This window comes from Schistocerca serialis, chromosome 2, assembly GCF_023864345.2.
Source record: "Schistocerca serialis cubense isolate TAMUIC-IGC-003099 chromosome 2, iqSchSeri2.2, whole genome shotgun sequence".
Classification (NCBI taxonomy): domain Eukaryota; kingdom Metazoa; phylum Arthropoda; class Insecta; order Orthoptera; family Acrididae; genus Schistocerca; species Schistocerca serialis.
Window position 1 is genome coordinate 241151530 of NC_064639.1, and position 16069 is coordinate 241167598.

General features: G+C 43.0%; 1 protein-coding gene across 2 annotated transcripts in view; it reads right to left on the reverse strand.

Annotated features, from left to right (window-relative positions):
* The window catches only part of LOC126456986 (neither inactivation nor afterpotential protein C), a 390163-nt gene that overhangs the window by 329060 nt on the left and 45034 nt on the right, over positions 1–16069 (reverse strand). For both annotated transcript variants that reach the window (XM_050092949.1, XM_050092948.1), the window contains exons 4-5: positions 7549–7653; positions 1177–1286 (exon numbers count right to left, since the gene is read on the reverse strand). In XM_050092949.1, coding sequence (XP_049948906.1) covers positions 1177–1286; positions 7549–7653 — 215 coding nt within the window. The remainder of the gene's footprint in view (positions 1–1176; positions 1287–7548; positions 7654–16069) is intronic.

Below are 16069 nucleotides of genomic sequence, written 5' to 3' on the forward strand. Positions count from 1 at the left end.
GTGTTACGACTTAAACTGTGCCCAATGCGCTGCATAATGCGCAACTTCACTCCCGACGTCCATGGCGAGGTCCATCTTTGCAACAACGACACCATGCAGCTCGGCACATATAGGCCCAACAACATGCCGAATGCACCGCTCAGGATTGGCATCGCCTTCTCTTTACAGGTGAGTGTTGCATATGCCTTAAACCAGACAATCGTCGGAGACGGGTTTGGAGGCAACCCGGTCAAGCTGAAAGCCTTAGACACACTGTCCAGCGAGTGCAGAAAGGTGGAGGTACCCAGCTATTTTGGTGTGGCATTATGTGGGGCAGACGTACGCCGCTGGTGGTCGTGGAAGGCGCCGTAACGGCTGTACGATACATGAATGCCATCCTCCGACCGATATTGCAACCATATCGGCAGCATATTGGCGAAGCATTCGTCTTCATGGACGACAATTCGTGCCCCATTGTGCACATCTTGTGAATTAATTCCTTCGGGATAACGACATCGCTCGACTACAGTGGCCAGCATGTTCTCCAGACATGAACACTATCAAACATGCCTGGGGTAGATTGAAAAGGGCTGTTTAGGGACGACGTGACCCAGCAACCACTCTGAGGGATCTACACCGAATCGCCGTTGAGAAGTGGGACAATCTGGATCAACAGTGCCTTATGAACTTGTGGATAGTATTCCACGATAAATACAGGCATGCATCAATGCATGAGGACGTGATACTGGCTATTAGAGGTACCAGTGTGTAGAGAAATGTGGACCACTACCTGTGAAGATCCCGCTGTATGGTGGTACAAGATGTAATGTGTCGTTTTCATGAGCAGTAAAAAGGGCGGAAACAATATTTATGTTCATCTCTATTCCAATTTTCTGTACAGGTTGCGGAACTCTCTAAACCGAAGTGATGCAAAACGTTTTTTGATGGGTGTATATAATGAAAACTACAGTAAAAAGTGTTTTACCAGAGATTTTAGGCTGTAATGACGAATTATAGAGTATTTAGTACAAAAACTGTAGAAATTCATTAGCCATCCGGCCGTCAACATCGGTAACATATGGACTCACCACAAAACACTGTCTCAAGTGTTAAGTAGAGTTGAAATGATTAATATCTGCTTCACTACTTGATAACCAAGCCGCTATGGTTCTACCTTAAAGAAATCAAATTACTCACTTTGCCAGCCCGAAGTCGACGAGCTTGACCTCACCCTCCTTAGTGAGCAGGATGTTGCTGCCTTTAACGTCGCGGTGCATCACGTTGTGTTCGTGGAGATGCGACAATGCCTGAAAATGACGCAACATGTGATACTGAAACTATAAGTTACGTTTCTACAGGTTATCAATTTAACACTAGTTCTAACACTCTAGTGTAAATAGAGTTTCAACGTGAAATGCCAAATGAAGAAATTGCTCCATAAGCCTTTTTCTTATCTAGAAGAAAACGTAGCGCTACAAAACTGTCAAAATAATGTTTACAGACACCTGCGCTCTCATGTTCAGGTCTGGCGATTAAAAAGACCATGAGAAGTGTGACAGGTCTGTAAGTGCGTATAAATGGTTCAAATGGCTCTGAGCACTATGGGACTTAACATCTGTGGTCATCAGTCCCCTAGAACTTAGAACTACTTAAACCTAACTAACCTAAGGACATCACACACATCCATGCCCGAGGCAGGATTCGAACCTGCGACCGTAGCAGTCACGCGGTTCCGGACTGAGCGCCTAGAACCGCGAGACCACCGCGGCCGGCGTAAGTGCGTATAACCAACATGGGACAGCAGAAGCGAACTACAACCTCCCCCCCCCCCTCCCCCCCTCCTCATACACACACTAGTGATAAAGATCTTCGGGAAAGGAACTTGCATTCTGTATTTGTTACACGGGAAGAAATATTTATTGAGTATCAGATTGAAGAAAGCCACAAAATGAAATGGATACCGACAGGGGAAAAGTGTACCCATAGCCATTTGTCACGAAAACCCAAAACGATGTTGCCATTCGGCACTATCCTCCTTGCTACCGAAAATGTCAGAAGGGTCTGGTAGGGTAAGGTAGGTGGAGGCAACTATTAAAAAGTGATAGTGTTAATATATTTGATGATTAGCATCCACAGATTATCCAGTTGTGTTTTGTTTCCTCCCACTTCCTCCGCCTTATACGAAACTTATATAAATTAACCCCGTCCCTCCACTAACCCCCCAACCCCTTCGCCTGGCTCAGACTTTAGGGTCTAATCTTCCAGACCAGTGCAACGTTCATCAAATAAGAATGGAAGAAAATTATCGGTTACGGTTTTTATTTATTTATTCATTTTTAATTTCATGTGAGGCGAGCGACCATCACGGCAGGCTGGGGTTCATCTGCTGTACATCACAGTTGCACCTGCCACAAAGGCCACAGATGTTGACAGGACGCGATCCACAACACCACATACAAGTTGTTCTTTGTTGTTTTTGAACAACAATGATTGTTAATGTTTTATTGGATTGATTGGAGGAAGTTATCAGGAAAAGGAATAAGGCACATTAATTATCTCCAAATATAACATCTGTTTATGAAAACCTGTTATGCATCAGCAGCAACAACTTGACTATTTTTACATACTGGTGATGAAAAGCAGATCATATTTTATCTTCTTTTGAATTAGCTAACTTTTCTCGGAAGAGTTTAAGCCTGCTGTTGAGAAGAAGTTAGAGAAAGTCAGATGCCAAACAAAGCATCAAGTTCATAGTCCCATCCCAGTCGCCAGATATAGTAATTCTCTAACTATTTCTGAAAGGCGGATTAAATCTGTTCCGAGAACAGACAGCCAACGAAGAAAAAGATTTAAGTATGATCTCTTTTCTATCATTACTATGTAAAAAATTTCAAGTTGCGTGTAATATATTTCAGTAAAATCGATGTTACATTTTGCTCATTGGAGTTAATTAACATGTCTTAGTCCTTTTCTTGATACCTTCCTCCAATCAATCCAGAAAAGCAATTAATAACAATTATTGTCAAAAAACAAATATCAACATGTATGTGGCGTTGTGTAGCGGGTTCACTAAAATTTTTTAACCCATTCGGCAGGTGTAACAACGGTTAGACCGCCACATGGGGTGGCAAACGCCAATATTCTGTGGCACTTGCTTGCCTCACAGGAAATAAATGGAAACAAAAACCAGAAATAATTCTTGTGAAAAGAAAAATACATTAAATGAAAGTCCATTAAACAAAGTGTAGCTAACTTAAAAATGGTTCAAATGGCTCTGAGCACTATGGGACTCAACTGCTGAGGTTATTAGTTCCCTAGAACTTAGAACTAGTTAAACCTAACTAACCTAAGGACATCACAAACATCCATGCCCCAGGCAGGATTCGAACCTGCGACCGTGGCGGTCTTGTGGTTCTAGACTGCAGCGCCTTTAACCGCACGACCACTTCGGCCGGCGTAGCTAACTTAAACATTGCCTGTGTGTAGTAGGGATATCAACTATCTAGCCCACTTTGGGCTTAAACGACCATCAATGTACATAGTGCACCAGCTTACCCATTGCATCAGGGTCAACACTTTAGACCTTGAACTAGATTTTTAAACGTTGACCTTGACTTGACTCATGATGTAATAAGACACTTCACCTCCACTCGCCTTATCTCTAGCTAATCCTTGTACAGCATTAAAAATGAAACATCAAAAATCCAAGCTGGTGGAACTAGCCCAGACGTGCTAGCGGGAAATTAAAAATGCTCACCCCCCCCCCCCCTCTCACCTCTTCCCCCTTATCTCCAGTCAATCAGAGCACAGTATTAAAATGAAACAAACAACGAAAAAATCCAAGGTGGTAGAGGTTGCTAGGTTGGTTGGTTTGTGGGATTGAAGGGACCAGACTGGTAGAGGTAGCCCCACTGTGATAATAGCAAATTTAAAACCCCATCCTCTTTCCATCCACTTAGAGCATAGTATTTAAATGATGAGTAAAAATGGTGTCATATTGCATTATTTCGGAAAGACATGTGACCTACACATGACGCCACATCCCTTCCCTCCCTTCTCTCTGTCTCCTACCAGTCAAGAAAATCCAACTTCTCCATTGCGCTCCCCCTCTTGTTTCCAACGAATCTGAGCGTTGTACTAAAACTGGGGCGAGATATACGTTATAAAAATATGTAACCCCTAGTTTAAAGTGGATGATATGCATTATTTCTGTAAAAGCCAAACACTTCTGACATAAGATTAAAGTAATGCCAGGGTCAAACATATCCATTATTTATGTGCACACCCTATATATACTATTAAATATGAACCCTCTAGTTTAAAGTCAAAGATATGCATTATTTCTGTAAAAGTCGTATGTTGTTGTTGTTGTGGTCTTCAGTCCTGAGACTGGTTTGATGCAGCTCTCCATGCTACTCTATCCTGTGCAAGCTTCTTCATCTCCCAGTACCTACTGCAACCTACATCCTTCTGAATCTGCTTGGTGTATTCATCTCTTGGTCTCCCTCTACGATTTTTACCCTCCACGCTGCCCTCCAATACTAAATTGGTGGTCCGTTGATGCCTCAGAACATGTCCTACTAACCGATCCCTTCTTCTAGTCAAGTTGTGCCGTAAATTTCTCTTCTCCCCAATTCTATTCAATACCTCCTCATTAGCTATGTGATCTAGCCATCTAATCTTCAGCATTCTTCTGTAGCACCACATTTCGAAAGCTTCTATTCTCTTCTTGTTTAAACTACACTCCTGGAAATGGAAAAAAGAACACACTGACACCGGTGTGTCAGACCCACCATACTTGCTCCGGACACTGCGAGAGGGCTGTACAAGCAATGATCACACGCACGGCACAGCGGACACACCAGGAACCGCGGTGTTGGCCGTCGAATGGCGCTAGCTGCGCAGCATTTGTGCACCGCCGCCGTCAGTGTCAGCCAGTTTGCCGTGGCATACGGAGCTCCATCTCAGTCTTTAACACTGGTAGCATGCCGCGACAGCGTGGACGTGAACCGTATGTGCAGTTGACGGACTTTGAGCGAGGGCGTATAGTGGGCATGCGGGAGGCCGGGTGGACGTACCGCCGAATTGCTCAACACGTTGGGCGTGAGGTCTCCACAGTACATCGATGTTGTCGCCAGTGGTCGGCGGAAGGTGCACGTGCCCGTCGACCTGGGACCGGACCGCAGCGACGCACGGATGCACGCCAAGACCGTAGGATCCTACGCAGTGCCGTAGGGGACCGCACCGCCACTTCCCAGCAAATTAGGGACACTGTTGCTCCTGGGGTATCGGCGAGGACCATTCGCAACCGTCTCCATGAAGCTGGGCTACGGTCCCGCACACCGTTAGGCCGTCTTCCGCTCACGCCCCAACATCGTGCAGCCCGCCTCCAGTGGTGTCGCGACAGGCGTGAATGGAGGGACGAATGGAGACGTGTCGTCTTCAGCGATGAGAGTCGCTTCTGCCTTGGTGCCAATGATGGTCGTATGCGTGTTTGGCGCCGTGCAGGTGAGCGCCACAATCAGGACTGCATACGACCGAGGCACACAGGGCCAACACCCGGCATCATGGTGTGGGGAGCGATCTCCTACACTGGCCGTACACCACTGGTGATCGTCGAGGGGACACTGAATAGTGCACGGTACATCCAAACCGTCATCGAACCCATCGTTCTACCATTCCTAGACCGGCAAGGGAACTTGCTGTTCCAACAGGACAATGCACGTCCGCATGTATCCCGTGCCACCCAACGTGCTCTAGAAGGTGTAAGTCAACTACCCTGGCCAGCAAGATCTCCGGATCTGTCCCCCATTAAGCATGTTTGGGACTGGATGAAGCGTCGTCTCACGCGGTCTGCACGTCCAGCACGAACGCTGGTCCAAATGAGGCGCCAGGTGGAAATGGCATGGCAAGCCGTTCCACAGGACTACATCCAGCATCTCTATGATCGTCTCCATGGGAGAATAGCATCCTGCATTGCTGCGAAAGGTGGATATACACTGTACTAGTGCCGACATTGTGCATGCTCTGTTGCCTGTGTCTATGTGCCTGTGGTTCTGTCAGTGCGATCATGTGATGTATCTGACCCCAGGAATGTGTCAATAAAGTTTCCCCTTCCTGGGACAATGAATTCACGGTGTTCTTATTTCAATTTCCAGGAGTGTATTTATCGTCCATGTTTCACTTCCATACATGGCTACACTCCATACAAATACTTTCAGAAACGACTTCCTGACACTTAAATCTATACTCGATGTTAACAAATTTCTCTTCTTCAGAAACGCTTTCCTTCCCATTGCCAGTCTACATTTTATATCCTCTCTACTTCGACCATCATCACTTATTTTGCTCCCCAAATAGCAAAACTCCTTTACTACTTTAAGTGTCTCATTTCCTAATCTTATACCCTCAGCATCACCCGACTTAATTCGTATACATTCCATTATCCTCGTTTTGATTTTGTTGATGTTCATCTTATATCTTCCTTTCAAGACACTATCCATTCTGTTCAACTGCTCTTCCAAGTCCTTTGCTGTCTCTGACAGAATTAAAATGTCATTGTCGAACCTCAAATTTTTTATTTCTTCTCCATGAATTTTAATACCTACTCCGTTTTTTTCTTTTGTTTCCTTCACTGCTTGCTCAATATACACGTTGAATAACATCGGGGAGAGGATACAACCCTGTCTCACTCCCTTCCCAACCACTGCTTCCCTTTAATGCCCCTCAACTCTTATAACTGCCATTTGGTTTCTATACAAATTGTAAATAGTCTTTCGCTCCCTATATTTTACCCCGGCCACCTTCAGAATTTGAAAGAGAGTATTCCAGTCAACATTGTCAAAAGCTTTCTCTAAGTCTACAAATGCTAGAAACCTAGGTTTGCCTTTCCTTAATCTAAATTCTAAGATAAGTCGTAGGGTCAGCATTGCCTCACGTGTTCCAATATTTCTACTGAATCCAAACTGATCTTCCCCAAGGTCGGCTTCTACTAGTTTTTCCATTCGTCTGTAAAGAATTCGCGTTAGTATTTTGCAGCCGTGACTTATTAAACTGATAGTTCGGTAATTTTCACATCTGTCAACACCTGCTTTCTTTGGGATTGGAATTATTATATTCTTCTTGATAAAGTAATATACCACTGACATAAGATTAAAGTAGTGCCATGGTTAAACGAATGCATTATTTATGTGCACATGCGTATCCCTTGCAAAATATTAAAGTGACTGTACGGTCAACGGTATGAATTAAATACGTAAAACAGCAAGATCACACACATATCTCTGAATTCCATACGTCAATACTGCAGTCCCTACAAACATTTGATGCCTTTTTGTTTCATATGTCAAATACTACACTCCTTAAACACACCTATGATCTCTTTAAAGGAAAGTAATAATCTCTCTGCTTTCCACACATCACAAATACAGAACTCCTTAAAGGCATCTGTAATCTCTCACATACAAAGTAATAATTAATTGTTTTTCTCCCTCACTCCGAAATACCGAAACTACTTCAGTCTCAAGTGGAGTACTTCTGAAGGCTAGACTGAGTATGTTGCAGACTCACCTTGACGCTCTCTTTGAGTATATACGCAATGTGATCTTCGTTCATCTTCCTGTTCTGCTTGTGCAGTCCCTGTACCAAGTCCGTGACTGGACCGCCATCGCACAGCTGAAACAAGAAGAACACAGTTGTTACGGGATACATAAACCGAGTTTCTTTCTTAGCAGTTGCAGAAAGACGTATAAATGTGTAAAATATACTGAAAATATTATATCCAATGAAGTTAACAAGCCATCTCCATGCTGATGTTTGGTATGTAAAGAAATGAAAGCTGCTGAATGTAAGCTCTCCATGAAAATTTCCATCACGTTCACGTGCAAATAGATCCATAAGCTAACACGACAGGGCACACACTCAGAATTGAACCATACAGTTTTATAGAAATGGGTACAATTAAACATAGACATCGTAATTAAATGCTTTCAGAAGGAACTCAATAACAATATTATAAACAGGTTATGTTAATTTGGTTCATAAACGATCTGTGACATTTGTTGGAATGGATTCAGATGTAAGCGTTGTCTGAGTTCGCGTACCAGTTTTCCGTAATTCCTTCACGAAAGAAGATGAAATAAATATTCAAGAATTCGAAACCAGAACAGCTGTTAGCATGAGTGACATAAAAGTAGATATCTTAGGTGTTGCGAAACAACTCAAATCACTTAAGAAAGGCAAGTCTTCCGGTCCACATGGTATACTAGTCAGGCTCCTTTCTGAGTACGCAGACACAATAGCGCCTTTCTTAGCAATCATATACAACAGCTCACTTGACGAAAGGTCTCTTCCTAAAGACTGGAAATAGCACAGGTCACACCAATATTCAAGAATGGAAATAGGAGTAACCCATTGAATCACAGACCCGTATCACTGACCTCAATTTGCAGTAGGATTTTGGAGCATGTACTCTACTCGAACATTATGAATCACCTTGAAGAAAATGACTTATTGGTACATAACCAAAACGGATTCAGAAAATATCATTCTTGTGCAACACTTTATTCCAATGAAGTAATGAGTGCTGTCGACAAGAGATCTCAGATCGATTGCATATTCCTAGATTTCCAGAAGGCTTTTGATACCGTTCCTCACAAGCGACTATTAATCAAATTGCTCGCATATGGAGTATCATTTCAGTTGTGTGACTGGATTCGTGATTTCCTCTCAGAGAGGTCACAGTTCGTAGTGATAGACGTGACGGTAAATCATCGAGTAGAACAGAAGTAATATCTAGCGTTCCGCAAAGTAGTGTCATAGGCTCCCTGCTGTTCCTGATTTACATAAATGATCTAGGTGATAATCTGAGCAGCCAACTTAGACTGTTTGCAGATGACGCTGTAATTTACCGTCTAGTAAAATCATCAGACGATGAGTTCGTATTACAAAATGATCTACAGAGAATTTCTGTATGGTGCGAAAAGTGACAATTGGCACTAAACAAAGAAAAGTGCGAGGTCATCCACATGGGTACTAAAAGAAATCCGATAAATTTTGGGTATACGATAAATCATACAAATCTAAGGGCTGTCAGTTCGACTAAATACCTAGGAATTACAATTACGAGCAACTTAATTTGGAAAGACCACATAGATAATATTGTGAGGAAGGCGAAACAAAGACTGCGCTTTCTTGGCAGAACACCTAGAAGATGCGACAAACCCACTAAAGAGACAGCCTACATTACACTTGTCCGTCCTTTGCTGGAATATTGCTGCGAGGTGTGGGATTCTAACCAGGTTGAATTGATGGAGGACATCGAAGAAGTGCAAAGAAGGGCAGCCTGTTTCGTGTTATCGCTCAATAGGGGTGAGAGTGTCACTGATATGATACGTGAGTTGGGGTGGCAGTCACTGAAACAAAGGCGGTTTTCGTTGTGGCGAGATCTATTTACGAAATTTCAATCACCAACTTTCTCTTCCGAATGCGAAAATATTTTGTTGACACCCACCCACCTACGTAGGGAGAAATGATCATCATAATAAAATAAGAGAAATCAGAGCTCGAAGGGAAAGATTTAGGTGTTCCTTTTCCCCACGCTCCATTCGAGAGTGGAATGGTAGAGAAGTACTACGAAAATGGTTCGATGAACCCTGTGCCAGGCACTTAAGTGTGAATTGCAGAGTAACCAGGTAGATGTAGATGGAAAATTGCAAACAATAGAAGCAGAAGAAAGGGGACTCAGTAGTAATCAGTCTGACGATCCTGTTGTTTTCTGTCGGCGGAGAACCCAGGTACAGTGCCGTTGCCTATGAGTTAATGAAACCCAATGAGACAAATAGCTAACTACTTTGGGCGCGTGGCGAAGCGAGAGTCCGATGACAGCAAATGGTTCAAATGGCTCTGAGCACTATGCGACTTAACTTCTGAGGTCATCAGTCGCCTAGAACGTAGAACTAATTAAACCTAACTAGCCTAAGGACATCACACACATCCATGCCCGAGGCAGGATTCGAACCTGCGATCGTAGCGGTCGCTCGGTTCCAGACTGTAGCGCCTAGAACCGCACGGCCATTCCGGCCGGCAGATGACAGCAACTACTCGCAAATCATGCAGTGACAGTTCTCCAGATGCCCAATCATTCATGTCACTTGTTGTTTCCCACAACTATCTCTACAGGATCTTTACGAACCGACCCAGAGCAGGCAAATCAGCTTCCCTACAGGAGGTATCGTCGTACCCGCACAACAGTCTACAAAACCATAGAAAATATCGAACTTACAACAACATCAGGAGACAAAAGAAATCGCATTCCAGTCAAGAGTGTCGCAGCCCACGCCCTCGTCGATGGACCTTGTGTATTTCTTGGATGTTCACTGCTGGAGTGGCAACTGACCCTTAACATAGACAAATGTAATGTATTGCGAATACATAAAAAGAAGGATCCTTTATTGTATGATTATATGATAGCGGAACAAACACTGGTAGCAGTTACTTCTGTAAAATATCTGGGAGTATGCGTACGGAACGATTTGAAGTGGAATGATCATATAAAACTAATTGTTGGTAAGGCGGGTACCAGGTTGAGATTCATTGGGAGAGTGCTTAGAAAATGTAGTCCATCAACAAAGGAGGTGGCTTACAAAACACTCGTTCGACCTATACTTGAGTATTGCTCATCAGTGTGGGATCCGTACCAGGTCGGGTTGACGGAGGAGATAGAGAAGATCCAAAGAAGAGCGGCGCGTTTCGTCACTGGGTTATTTGGTAACCGTGATAGCGTTACGGAGATGTTTAGTAAACTCAAGTGGCAGACTCTGCAAGAGAGGCGCTCTGCATCGCGGTGTAGCTTGCTCGCCAGGTTTCGAGAGGGTGCGTTTCTGGATGAGGTATCGAATATATTGCTTCCCCCTACTTATACTTCCCGAGGAGATCACGAATGTAAAATTAGAGAGATTAGAGCGCGCACGGAGGCTTTCAGACAGTCGTTCTTCCCGCGAACCATACGCGACTGGAACAGGAAAGGGAGGTAATGACAGTGGCACGTAAAGTGCCCTCCGCACACACCGTTGGGTGGCTTGCGGAGTATCAATGTAGATGTAGATGTAGATGTAGAATTTTAGCTTGCACATAAATGATACTTTTTCACATGGAAATGGATGGTTCACCGTTGCCATAGTAAGAGGTGGTAGCGGAGTTTCTAGTGTACCTAGTGTACGTGGTACGTCTACACCTGTCCTCCAGGGAAAAATGAGAATACCGATCCAATGACCTTCCGACAGCTGTTTAACTTAGTTTTCAACGGCTAGTCCAACTCGAAAACTATCTACACTGATTGCTCCAGTATAAGTGAACGAAAAGATTTTGTTTTTGTTTTCAACAGTGGCTCTTCAGTTTGGTTTGATATGGCCTGTTACGAATTTCCCTACTCTGGGAACCTCTTTATCTCACAGTAGCAAATGCACCTTATGTCCTCAATTATTTGTTCAATGTATTACAGCCTCTGTCTTCTTCTACAGTTTTTACTCTCTATAGCTGCCTCTTGTATCAACACGTCGTAACAAATGTTCTATCATCCTGTCCCTCCCTCCTGTCAGTGTTTTCCATATATTCCTTTCCTCGCTAATTTTACTAAGAACTTCCTCATTCTTTCAAATGTTTTTTATTCCACTCTTTGATCACAATATCACTTCCTTTGACGATGACCGGTTTCAGTCAGTAATGGCCATCTTCAGATCTACAGTACAAAAATATATAAACCTAGTGGGCAGTGTGTCTATCAACACAATACGGCATTACGTGTCACAATATACTATCAAACAAGCAGGGAAATTTACAGATAAAATACGGTAAAGCGTACCTGTTCTACATCATGTCCTACTGTGATAAGGCCGTAATGGCATAGCCAAACCATATAAATATACTCAGCACAGCATCGTCATATAGATCTAAAATAAGGTGTAGAATAGGCCACATCGTCCACACAGTCATTTTTGCAACAGGCTACTGAAGTACAGTAGCTACCAGAAATTTGTCTGCCTGCACCCTACATAGATGTCGCTATTGTGGGCTTAGATGTAATCATTTACGTAAGAAACATAATCTGATAAAAAACACACTAGGTAAAATACATGTAGCAGACTTTTAAATATTGATAACTATTCAAATCAATTGTGATACAGTAAAAGACGAATACAGTTACCCATATAAAATTATTAAAAGGAAATATATAAAAATAATAGGTCTGACACTTTTATGGTGAATTTACGGTGCATCGTGATATGTCTCCCACAGAAACGTTATACAACATATTAACAGTCAATAAATAAAATTATATAGTCTCACAATACAATCCATGAATATGTAGGATTTAATCAGTTACAGGATTAGAGCGACGAATGTACGGAAGTAAGGCAAATGCCTACTGTTCTCAACATAAATCATCAAGTAAGGCTAGGCATAAATGCGCGAGGCGTTAATTGGTTACCGTAATATGTTATCAAACAAAGCAAAGCAGGCGTTGGGCACAAACTCGATTTGTCCATTGAGTATCCTAGTGGGCTCATGCTTTTTGGCCTTGCAAATCTCTAACTCCTCCAACAAGTCGAGAGCGCGACCCTTCTCTGCCCTGTGTAGAATACGCATACAACTCTCAACATTGCGTTCAGTGTGGCCAGTTTCTGCCAAATGCATTCCTAATGCAGTTTTCTCTGATCAGCCCACCCAATTTTTAAGATCCTTCTATAGCACCACATCTCAAACGCATCAGTTCTCTTCGTTTCCGGTTTTTCCACAGTCCACGATTCACTACCATACAATTCTGTGCTGTAAAATATATTTTCAGAAATTTCTTCCTGCGATTTGGGTCGATGTTTGATACTAGCAGAGTTCCCTTGGCCGGGAGTACCGTCTTTGCATGCGCTAATCTGCTTTTGAATTCCCCCTTGCTTTGTCCGTCACGTGTTATTTTGCTTCCAGCGTAACGTAATTCCTTAACTTCGTTTACTTCGAAGTCGTAAGTTTTGATGCTAAGTGCATCGTCAGTCTCATTTATACTTCTCCCCATTACTTTCGTCTTTCTTCGGTTTACTTTCAGTCCATATTCAATACTCATTAGACTGTTCTTTCCATTCAGCAAGTCCGGTATGCTTCTTGACCTTCACTGAGGATAATAATGTCATCAAGGAATGTTATCATTGATATCCTTTCACCCTAAAATTTGATCCTTTTTTTCCGTCATTGAATAGTCGGGGTGGAAGAAGACATCCCTGTCTTACACCTTTCTTAATCCAAGCACTTCTTTCTTAGTCCTCCTTTCTCATTGTTCCTTCACGGGTCTTATACATATCCTTTCCCCGTAGCTTACATCTATTTTTATGAAAATTTCGAACATCTTGGACCATTTTAAATCGTAGATATCTTTTACAAGGTTTGAAAAATACCATGGACAAGTCTTGAATTTTCTTAATTAATGCTACCATTGTCAGTTACATCAGAACTATCTCTCTGGAGCCCTTACCTTTCAAAAGCTAAACTGATCACCATCAAACATATCCTCCATTATCTTTGCCGTTCTTCTGTATAATAGCCGGCCGAGGTGGGCGAGCGGTTCTAGGCGCTACAGTTGGGAACCGCGTGACCGCTACGGTCGCATGTTCGAATCCTGCCTCGGGCATGGATGTGTGTGATGTCCTTAGGTTAGTTAGGTTTAAGTAGTTCTAAGTGCTAGGGACTGATGACCTCAGAAGTTAAGTCCCATAGTGCTCAGAGCCATTTGAACCATTTTTGAGCAGTCAGCTTCAAATGCCGGTTCTCTAAATTTTCTCATAGTGTTTCTCGAAAAAAACGTCGATTCCCCTCCAAGAATTCCCATTTGAGTTCCCGAAACATCTCGTTGACACTCACATGTTGTTCGAACCTACCGGTAACAAATCTAGCGTTCCGTCTCTGAACTGCTTCGATGTCTGAATTACTTCTTCAGTCCGACCTGGTCCGGATCCCAAACACTCTAGCAGCACTCTAGATCAGGTTGTATCAGCATACTATATGCGGTCTCCTCTACAAGTGAACCATTGTTTCCTAAAATCCTTCCAATAAACCGAAGTCGACCATTTACCTTCCCTACCACAGTTCTCACATGTTCTTTATATTCCATATCCCTTTGTAACGTTACACCCAGATATTTAAACGATTTGACTGTGTCAAGCAGGACACTAGCAACACTGCACCCGAATATTACAGGTTTTTTTCTTCCTATTCATGCTCATTAACTTACATTTTCCCAAATTTAAAGCTAGCTGCTATTCATCACACCACCTGGAAATTTTGTCTAAGTTGTATTGTATCTTTCTGTAGTCAGTCAACATCGACACTTCTCTGTACACCACAGCATCATAGGCAAACAACCGCATATTGCTGGCCACCCAGTCCAAGAAATCATTTACGTGTACAGACAAAAACAGTGGTCCTATCACACTTCCCTTGTGCACTGCTGACGATACCCTCGCCTGTGATGAACACTCGCCGTCGAGGACAACACACTGGGTTCCATTACTTAACAAGTCTTCAAGTCACTCACATATGTGCGAACTTATTCCTTATTCTCCTGTCTTCGTTATCAGCCTATAACGAGGCATCGTGTCAACTTTACGGACATCTAGAAATATGGAATCTGCCTGTTGCCTTTCATCCGTTGCTCGCAGTATATCATTTGAGAAAAGGGCAAGCTGAGTTTCGCACGAGGGATGCTTTCTAAAACCTTGTTGATTCGTGGACATAAGCTTCTCAGTCTCAAGGAAGTTCATTATATTTGACCTGAAAAAACGTTCAGAGATTTTGCAGCGAACTGAAGTTAGGGATATTGGTCTGTAATTTTGCGGGTCCGTTCCTTTACCCTTCTTATATACTGGAGTCACGTGTGCTTTTTTTCCTATCACTTGGGAATTTCTGCTGGGCGACAGATTCATGACAAATGCAGGCTAGGTAAGGGATCAATGCCGTAGAGTACTCATCGTAAAACCGAATTGGGATGCCATCCGGATCGGGTGATTTATTTGCTTTCAAATCTTATTACAGGTGGAAAGATCAGTGACAGTCTGAGCCAAGTTTTCAGGCTACCTTAGTAGTATAATCGTTAAGGTGATTGTATTTCATTAGCAGGAAATCTGGGTCCGAGTCCAGATGTGGCAAAAATTTTCAGTTTCCGCTACATATCCATCGCATCGCAGGTCAGTATATCTGAACGGTTTGCACTGACATTACATTATGTTACTGCACATCATTAATTTCGTCCTCAAAGATCCTTCATTCCATTTCAGTGCATCTGACTGATTTCCAAGTGAAATATGTCAAGTTACGTAATGGCAGGGAGCCCACATGAAACTGTACGTCCACCTGTAACATTGGGCCAGTTGCCAGGAAGGCAACATCCTAACACCAGTAATGGGACCATGCTAAATAAATCATCATGGTGTTAAAAGTCATCTTCGCACTGAAAACAGCATTAGCTTTAATTTTCATACAAACAAAACTACGCTGAAACGTCAAAGAAACTGGTATAGGCACGCGTATTCAATACAAAGATATGTAAAAAGTCAGAATACTGCACTGCGGTCGGCAACGCCTGTATGAGACAATAAATGTAGATCAGTTACTGCTGTTACAATGGTAGGTTAGCAAGATTTAAGTGAGTTTGAACGTGGTGTTATAGTCGACGCACGAGTGATGGGATACAATTAGCGATGAAGTGGGAATTTTCCCGTGCGACCATTTCACGAGTGTATCGTGAATACCTGGAATTAGGTAAAACATCAAATCTCCGACATCACTGCAGCCGGAAAAATATCCTGCAAGAACGGGACCAACGACGAGTAAACAGAATTGTTCAACGTAAAACAAGTGCAACACTTCAACACATTGCTGCAGATTTCAATGCTGGGCCATCAACAAGTGTCAGCGTGCGAGCGATTAAACAAAACATCTTCGATAAGGGCTTTCGTAGCCGAAGGTCCACTCGTGTACCCTTGATCACTGCACCCTTGATGACAAAGATTTAGGCCTCGCCTGGTCCCGTCAACACCGACATTGGACT